Source organism: Vicia villosa, linkage group LG2 (genome assembly GCF_029867415.1).
Source record: "Vicia villosa cultivar HV-30 ecotype Madison, WI linkage group LG2, Vvil1.0, whole genome shotgun sequence".
In the NCBI taxonomy this organism is placed as follows: Eukaryota; Viridiplantae; Streptophyta; class Magnoliopsida; order Fabales; family Fabaceae; genus Vicia; species Vicia villosa.
The window spans coordinates 94,565,722-94,575,500 of NC_081181.1; the positions used below are offsets into that span (position 1 = coordinate 94,565,722).

A 9,779-nucleotide genomic window follows, 5' to 3' on the forward strand; every position below is an offset into this window, starting at 1 on the left:
CCGGAATACTTACCAAATGTGTTCCGGTTTGAAGGATTTGTGAACCGGAAGAGTTTTCTGAAGCGTTCCGGTTTGTATTTCGTGGAGAGAATGAAGAGTGTTTGCTTCACAACCAGTAAAAAGTTGAAAATGAGAAAAATTTTACTTATTTATATGAGGGTAATTTCGTCTAAAATTTTTTATTGTAGGGGTACACGGACAATTGTAGGGGTAGGAAGTAAAATTTTCGTCTTTCTATTCAATTTTTCAAATTAACTCCAACACTCACTTGTTAATCAAACGCGAGAGATGACGTGTTCAAACAATAACTAATTAAAGAAATCGGTAAAAAAAATGGTTTCTCCATAAATTGAGGGAGAGTGAGTTTTTCATTATTCTCATGATTATCATGAAACAAGGGAAACCATATTTTGACTTCTTAGACCTAAGAAAAAACCTTCTGTAAATTTCTTAATAAGATGAAATATTCACCAATTTTACAAAAAGTATCTATACATTGTCTCTTGTAATTCTAAGCAAAGCAAACTCCTACTTTTAACAATCATATCTTAACCAATAAACTTGTCATAATGCCGGAACACGTTTATGTTTCAATAAATTTAAATTTTTTAGTTATCTGAACAATTATTTTTCGATTAAAAAACTTTTATTATTCCAAAAAACTTAAATTCAAATTTGTGAAAACTTTCAAAAAGTGAGAGTGATAGAGGTGTGGCATGTGCCTCACAACACGACCATATGTGTATTTGGGGCTTTCTTGACAATGAATGAACAAGATAAAGAGAAGTATCCAAACGAGTAATTTGTAGTTTTCTCCAACATGTCTCTAACTAAAGTCAACTCTAAACTAACAAGTACAAACTAGATTCAAATGATTGTGTTTTATTGAATTATGCCCGACACTAACAAACTATGAAAATGGTCGAAGGTTTATCTAATTTACACAGCAAAAACTTTTCATAACATTGTTAACTAATGTGCTTAACTCAACAATCGTGTAGTTACATTAAAGTAAAAATGGGTTCAAGTGGAATCATGCTAATTGTTAGATGCTACCAACTCAAATATTGTGGTTGCCTAAAAAAAACTCAAATTTTGGTAATGCCTTAAGATTTAAGAATGATAAGTAAATAAACTAGTGGTTAACCCTTACTAAATTATTCCAGCAGAAATTTGTTACTTTATGGCCCAATTTCATCAACATGACATGGACATAAGAAAGTGATCAAGGTAAGAGAGTAGTTATGCCACACCAAATAATAATAATAATAATAATAATAATAATAATAATAATAATAATAATAATAATAATAATAATAATAATAATAATAATAATAATAATAATAATAATAATAATAATAATAATAATAATAAGATTTAAACCCATATAAAATTTCATTTATTTTTGTAAATATTTTTTGTTTAGATTGAGTCATTCAAATTTAAATTATGTTGCTTTTAATCTTTGACATAATTATATTGGTTAGAGATTTTCTTTTGTCACATTCTCAAATAAACACTTACGAATTTGGAAAAATAAAGTTAAATCCTTTTTTTATATATAAAATATTATTACAGTCAAACTAGTAAACTACAACAATAAATACATATGATTTTAACAGCAACAATAGTTTTTTAATTTAACTTACTAAAGCTACAAAATATTATAATTACATTAATAAAATCATATTTAAACTATAATAATAAAAAACTCATTTTTAATGACCATGTTATTGATGTAATAATTTTAATTGAGGGTGATAATTAATTAGGAGTTGGTTAGATAGTTAGTTAAGTTGATTAGATGTGTAATTCAGTTTTTTGGCATGTGGTTATCGATAATTCAGTGTGATTACTGACATTTTAGTATGTGGTTACTGATAGTTCAATATATGATTTTTGATAGTTCATCATGTAGTTAATGTTAGTTATGCATGTGGTTTCTACTAACCGTGTATGTGATTATTAAATAGAAGTTAGTTAGTTAGTAGTATGATCTATATCAACGATGTAACACATGTTTGTAAAAACTCTCAATTTTATTATTCCAATAATATTCATCTCTCACTTTTCTGGTTTTTTTCATTTCCATTTTTGTGTTACTTGCTTTGCATGTGACAGCTTTTTTGCGGCGCCAATTTGAAGGTGATTTAGGAGGGAAACACTAGTGAAGTGTGGGAAAACAGAGGGAAGCAAAGAGTGAAGAAAAGTTGTAGAGGTTTCTTAAAATTGAAGAAAGATGAATGCAATTGGTGCTTTCTTAACCAATATCTTGACACTTGATGGAAGCAATTGGAAAATGTGGAGTGCCATAGTAAAATCATTGTTTGGAGCATAAGATGTATTTGAAATCGTGTAACAAAAGTATAAAGAAGGTGCAGATCCATCTGATGCTTAAAGAATCACCTTCAAAGAATCAATAAAGAAGGACCACAAAGCTTTGTTTTACATTTAACATAACGTGGATTCTTACCATTTTGAGAAGATCTCAAAGGCCACAAAATCAAAGGAAGCATGGTATGTGTTAGAGAAGTATTATGATGGTGGAGAGAAATGGGAGCAAGTGAAGTTCCAGTCACTAGGGAGAATGTATGAACTGATGCAAATGGAGGAGAACCAAAAAATCAGTGATTACTTCTCAAAGTTGTTTGCTTTGGTCAATCAAATGAAGACCTATGGTGAAGGAATCACTAATCAGCAAGTAGTTGAAAAAGTAATGAGATCTTAAATATCAAGATTTGACTCCATAGTTATTGCAATACAGAATCTAAAGATCTTAAGAGCATGAAGATTGAGAATTTGCAGAGCTCATTAAAAGCACTTTGGCTGATGGCAATTGATAGAGGCATTGAAAGAGAAACTTAACAAGCATTGTAGGGTCAAGTAATGCAAAAGTATGGGGTTGAAAAAAATTTCAAGAAGAAAGCCAAAAGATAATGAAGAGGCTAACATAACACATGATGATGGTGAATCAAATGCAGCTCTACTCATGGCCACCACCTGTGAAGGAAATCTAGTGTGTAAAAAATTATTTTTACATTCATAATGCTCCAATTACATGACATGACATAAGTAATGGTTGATCAATTTAGATGCAAGTAAGAAGAATGGTGTCAAACTTGCTAACAACACTTACCTTGTAGCAGAAGCTATTGGTAACATAGTGATCAAAAGGAAGGATGGAAGGAATGACTTGATTGAAAAGCTATTACTTGTACCAGGAATGAAGTGTAACTTGTTGAGGATATGAAAATTGGTGGAGAAAGGATTCTCAGTCACTATGATTGGTGATGCACTCCAATTGTTTGATAAAAAGAAGAGGTTGGCCGTGAAGTCTCAATTGTCCAAACATAGAACTTTCAAGTGCATTATTTACCCTGGAAAGGAAGTATGTCTGTCAATTATTTATGAGCCAGAATATGTGTGGCATACAAGGTATGGACATCTTCCCTTTAGAAGCTTAAGTGAGTTAAGCTCTAAGAACGTGCATGGTTTTTCTAGAATGAGAACAAAGAGTGTAACTTGTGAGATATATCTGAGAAGCATACAAATCAGATCATCTTTTGCTTCAGAAGTGCTTAAGAGATCAAGAGATGCCCTTGAAGTGGTGCACTATGATATTTGTGGTCCTTTTGAGGTATCATCCTTTAGAGGTAGTAGATATTTCATCACATTTGTTGATGAACACATAAGAATGTTGTGGCTTTATACTATCAATCTTAAAAGTGAAGCTTTTGAAGTCTTCAAGAAGTTCAAAATCTTAATTGAGGAATAAAGTTGGCAAACAGTTAAGATTATTAGGATAGATGGAGGTGGAGAATATACATGAAATATGTTGGAAGCATACTGTAATAATGAAGGCATAAAGCATGAAGTAACCTCTCCTTATACACCATAACACAATGGTCTTGTAGAAAGAAGGAATATGACCATTATTGACATAGCTAGGAGCATGTTGAAACACAAGAATTTGCCATATCATTTTTGGGGTGAGGAAGCAAATATTACCAGTTATATCCTTAACAAGTGTCCAACTAAGAAGCTTAAAATGAAAGTAACAGAAGAATCTTGGTATGCAAGAAAGCCATATGTGAAACATCTGAAGGTTTTTGGATTAGTTTGCTATAAGCATGTACTAGTCAAAGGAGGACCGAATTGCAAGAGAAGAGTAAAAAGATGATAGTCATAGGATATCTTCCAACATATGCTTACGAACTATATAATCCTGTTGATAAAACGGTTCCCAAGCTATATAATCTAATAGGTTTTTACAAGCTATATAATCCCGTTGATATTCATAAGATGATATGGTCTTTGATGAACACGAGGCTTGGAAATGGAAGACAAAAGATACAATGGAAGAAGAAGTCGGGAACATTTGTGTAGACTAATATGAGAATGAAGAGTCTGATGATGAAACAAATGGTGAAGAGAATGGAGTTGGTGAAGTTGCACAAACTGAATCTCATGCCCATGAGAGGCCACAAAGGAGAAGACAATTACATAGAAGATTGGAGGAATGTGAATTATTACTTGATAGTGTAGTTAGCAATGAAGGGGAATTTATACATTTTGCCCTTTTGGCTGATGTAGAACCAATAAGCCATTTAGAAGAAATGGAGAACATGGTGTGGAATGAAGCTATGGGAGAAGAACTCAAGTCAATAAAAAAGAATCAAACTTGGAAATTATTACCTCTATTTGAGAAGAAGAAAACTTTTAGTGTGAGATGGGTGTACATAACTAAACTTAATATAGATGGCTTAGTTTAAAATACAAAGCAAGATTAATGGCTAGAGGGTTCCTGCATCAACATGGCATAGATTATAATGAGGTCTTTTCTCTCAGGGCAAGGCTTGAAACTGTAATATTGGTGGTAGAAATAATTAGTAGTAGAGATTGGTCTCTGCTTCATTTGGATGTAAAATCTGCTTTCTTAAATGGTCCTCTAGAAGAAGTTGTATATGTAACTCATCCTCCAGGTTTTTTGATAAAAGAAAATAAACAAATGGTATACAAGTTACACAAGGCATTATATGGTTTGAAGCAAACTCCAAGAGTTAGGAATAAAAGAATTGAGAAATTCCTTGTAACCTTGGGATTAAAGAAATGTATTGTAGAGTATGGTGTTTATGTGCAAGAATCAAAGGAAGAAGGCATCATGATGATTTTTCCTATATGTTTATGATTTGCTTATTACAAGTAGCCTTTCACATGCTTTAGAGAAGCTAAAGGCTCAAGTGAAGGAGGAATTTGAGATGACAGACCTAGGCAGGCTATCATACTTTCTTGGCATTATGAAGAGTAAAAAGGGAATGTTTATGCATCAAAAAAAGTATGTGAAGGTACTATTTGAAATATTTGAGATGATTGAATGTAAAGCATTCACAAATCATTTTGAGACAAACACTAAGTTGCATGAGTGTGCAAGTTAATAAGAGGTAGGTTCCACATTGTACAAATAAATGGTTGGCTCACTAATATACTTATGCAATAGCATGCCAGATAAATATTATGCAGTAAGTATAGTGAGCAGATTTATGTGCATGCCAAAGAAGTCTCATCTAGTAGCTACAAAGAGAATTTTTAGATATCTCAAAGTGACCTAGTAGTTAGGCTTGAAGTTTCCAATTGTTGAAAGTGAAAGGAGAATAGGTTTGATTGGCTATAGTGATATTGATTGGTGAGGAGACAAAAATGATAGAAGAAGTACATTTGGTTATGTATTCATGTACAATGAAGCAATCATCTCTTGGTGTATAAAGAAACATCAAATCACTGCATTGTCCTCCTATGAAGTCGGGTATATAGCAATATCATTTATCTCATGTCAATCAATTTGGCTTGACTCTTTGTTAAAGGAGCTAAGGTGTAAAGTGAAAAAGCCTATGAAGTTGATGATTGGCAACAAAATTTCTGATAAGTTTTTTCAAGAATCTAGTTTCACATGAAATAATCAAGCATATTGAGACAAGATTTCCTTTCATAAGGGAGCAAATGATGAAAGGCATGATAGAAGTCATACATTGTCCTACAAAAGAGCAATTGTAATATGGCTTTACAATAGCCTTGACGATTGAGAGTTTTGAATATTTGAGGATTTAATTAAGACTCGTAAACATTTAAAATTATGGGGGATGATAAAATAATTTTAAATAAGGGTTATAGCTAACAAGGAGTTGGTTATGTAGTTAGTTAAATAATTAAGTATTTTACATTTAGTTATCAACAATCCAATATGTGGTTAATGATAATTTAATATGTGGTTACTGATAGTTCAATTTACGGTTAATAATAGTTATGGATGTGGTTACAGTTATCTTTGTATGCAGCTATTAACTAGAAGTTAGTTACCTAGTTAGTAGCATAATCCTATATTAACGATGTAACACATGTTTGTAAAAACTCTTAATTCTATTCCAATAATATTTCTCTCTTTTTTAGTTTTTTTCATTCCTATTTGTGTGTTACGTGCTTTGCAAGTAATAGCTTTTGCTTTTCTGCACCAATAGTTATAGATTCAACTCTTTCTTTTCGTTATAATAAAATATACATATATAAAAACATTATTTTTCTAATAATGATTAATGATATTGTGCTGCATAGCATAGTTTCATGTAATTAAATAAACTACAAATCATAAACCATCTTCACGGTTCACAAGTGTTTAAACTGCAATTTAAATCTAATAATAATGCTTTTGAACTTGTTGAGTGACTTGAGTCCATGTCATTCTGAAATTGGCTATTCAAGTCTAGCATTTCTGACAACTTCGCTTTCTTCAACTTGTTGCCACATTTTCTCTCATTAGAAGAATCATCATGCTCAACCACAGACGAAGACATCATACGCAAACATTGACACGACACTGATATCACTTTTGAACGCTCGGTACTTAGTGGCAATTCAAGTGAATCAGTATCAAAATTTTCGAAATCTCCTATTTCTTCCATTGAATTTTTCTCTTCTTTTCTTTCCGAGCTTTCATAAGATGTTAAAGAACTTTCCAATGAACACATAGTTCCATTTTTCTGTTTCCTCTTACCATATTCTAAACTTAATTCTCTTGACTCCGTTAGTTCTGAAATTGAAGAACTTGGACAAGCATTGTTTATCATTTGAACCAATTGAGAGAGTTCATTTTTTGTGAATTTTATACCAATTGGAGAAGAATTGAATCCAGAAAGTGTTTCTTGAGCCTTCTTTAGTATCGATTGTAAATACTTTCCTTGAGCTTCAATTCGAAGTTGCAAACGCTTTTGCACCTAAAATATTCACCAATCAAATCGATCAAGACATCCTTATTACATGTATGGACTGAGAGTGATTTGACAGTATTACATACTATGTCGAATCACTGTCAATCTAAACATGTTTGATGCAATTTTTAAACGCGATCACGTAATTTATGTTACCTCAATTTGTTCATAAAGTTTTTTCTCTACTTCCATTTGCATTTCTAGAGCATGAGCTATCTCCATGTTTCTAAAAAACCAAACTTTCAAAATAAAATCTCTAAAAAAGAAAATAATCAAATATTTGATAATAAATTTCTAATGATTACTCAATGATTTGATTCTGGTCCACAATTTCCTTGCCACAATCATCATCACTCCTCTTAATTTCTGTATAATCTGCATCACAAGAAATATCAATGAAAAATTACATTTACACAAAAGTTAAAATCAATTTTAAATGATTTAAATCGTTATTTCGAGATCAGAAAGTCAAGATTGAAAACTTCGCGGCGACAAAGATACTATCATACTATAACAAAACTATTTTCCAACTAGTCACCTTGTTTGTTGTCAGAACATGTTTCTAGATGATGTTGGCTTTTCCCAAGTCTATATTTCTATAACAAGAAAGAAAAAAACATGAAAAAAAAACTCACAATTTCAAATATAATATTTGATCAATAAACAAAAATAATTAATTAAACTTTACAAAAGCGAAATAAATGCCTGTAAATGGCTCTTGAGATGGAACAAAGTAAGTCCTGGAATTTGCATCACTCTCATAATACTCTTTGGTGTTGCTTCTGCCATATGAATAATTCAAATTCAACAATGATATCAAAACATTAATATAAGGTAATTTAATAATTGAGTTTGTTTTATAGTACTTACTTTCTGCACCTCCAAGTTGATTAATTGCATCAATGAATCTTTGGTGAAGTTCATGAGTCCATTTGAGTCTTGGTTTTGCATCAGTTGATAGAACAAAATGCATACTTTGATTATTCTTCATCTTTTGATTCTTCTAGATTTGCATCAATAAATGGAAGGTATAGTTGTTGTATGAGGAAACACTAGTGGGGTTATGTTGGGGGAATATATATGTTAGAAGCCATTTCATTGTACTTTTTTTTTTCTTTTCTGAAAATAAAATAGAAATTATTTGTACACTTTTTTCTTTGACTTAAATGGGGGTGAAGAGAATCTATGATGAAACAACAAGATAGAAAGTAATACAGCTCAAATTTTGAGTCTTGAAAGAAGAGAAAAAGAAGGAAAGTGTGAAGTTTGTTTTTATTTTCTTGTTTTCCCACTTTTACTCTATGTATGGTTGATTCCATAATGAATTAGGTGGGTCCCCAATGAATAATAGGTTTTTACTTTCTTGGTGGCTAGAGAAGATTTCAGGAGAAAATAATGATGGAAAGTGATTAAATTTGAAATTATCAATCTGTTTTTTATAGAAAAAAAAAATTATTAAGTTAGTGAATTATGTATAAGGATATGTTCGAATTTATTCATTTAAAACTTATTTATTGATGTAAGTTTTGTATAGTTATTTTTACAAATTTATGAAAAAACTTATAACCATTAATTATTTTCAATTTATTATCATAAATGTTTTAATATATTCGATAAGAAAAAGTTGTAGTTTTCACAAAAATAATTTAATTTATATTTTTTTGTATTATTGAAATAATTTATTTATAAAAATTTATCATAAAAAACGTTTGTGTTATAATCAAAGGTGTTCAAATTCAAACAAATTCAAATAAAATTATAAATATATTTATAAAAATAAAAAATTATAAAATGTTGAATATTATTGAATGTATTGAGATGTCATTCGTAAAAATTGTTCGATTCAAATTAAGTATTAAATTGATTTTTTAATATTAATCCAAACTGAACTAAACTCATGTATATATTTTTGTATTTTTTATTAGTTTGATATATTATATTAATTTTTAATTTGATTATACATATTTTACTAATTATTATTGTTATTTTTATTTTTTTCAACTATAATCGATCTTTCTGCAATATTAACTTTTAATATATTATATATTACTTCAAATTTATTATTTATTAGTACTTTTATAATATTAATAAAAACTATAATTTGTAATTTTCATACTTAAAAATTTATCCAAATTAAACCATAGGGATTAGATTAGATATGGTTGTATTTTTTAATATATCTTTTAAAATTAAACCGAACTACAAATAAATTTATGTTTAATTCAGATGAGCTCTTGCCTCAAAACTGATTCAAACGACACCACATATGAGTAGGACTGTTAAAAAATTGTCAAACCGAATTAAATTGAAGTTAAAATCATCAAATCATAATATTTGGTTAGTGAACGAACCATGTTGCACACATAATTTTAAAACCAAACTAAATAACAAATAATTCAAATTCAAATTGAGACCGAACCTAATTGAAATTGAAAATGGTGAAAACAAGTTCAAAAATTTTATAAAAAAATTTTTATAAAAAAATATCACAGTTAAGTTCTTTATTAAATAATCCGGTTT

General features: G+C 29.8%; 1 protein-coding gene across 1 annotated transcript; it reads right to left on the reverse strand.

Moving 5' to 3' along the window:
• Positions 1–6,504: 6,504 nt before the first annotated feature.
• Positions 6,505–8,511, reverse strand: LOC131646458 (myb family transcription factor PHL8-like). The gene is made up of 6 exons (XM_058916484.1): positions 8,130–8,511; positions 7,965–8,041; positions 7,798–7,855; positions 7,565–7,634; positions 7,416–7,485; positions 6,505–7,265 (listed from the first exon to the last, which is right to left on the reverse strand). The coding sequence occupies exons 1-6, from the start codon at positions 8,248–8,250 to the stop codon at positions 6,651–6,653; spliced, it is 1,011 nt and encodes a 336-aa protein (XP_058772467.1). The 5' UTR covers positions 8,251–8,511; the 3' UTR covers positions 6,505–6,650.
• Between the last annotated feature and the right edge of the window lie 1,268 nt (positions 8,512–9,779).

What these genes read in the sequence shown, in the direction of transcription:
- LOC131646458 (XM_058916484.1), bottom strand. Translation starts at nt 8,250, where the DNA reads ATGAAGAATAATCAAAGTATGCATTTTGTTCTATCAACTGATGCAAAA. An exon ending in TCAACTTGGAGGTGCAGAAA is followed by an intron (nt 8,042 to 8,129) that starts GTAAGTACTATA and finishes TTCATATGGCAG; the next exon opens with AAGCAACACCAAAGAGTATT. An exon ending in ATGTTCTGACAACAAACAAG is followed by an intron (nt 7,635 to 7,797) that starts GTGACTAGTTGG and finishes CTTGTGATGCAG; the next exon opens with ATTATACAGAAATTAAGAGG.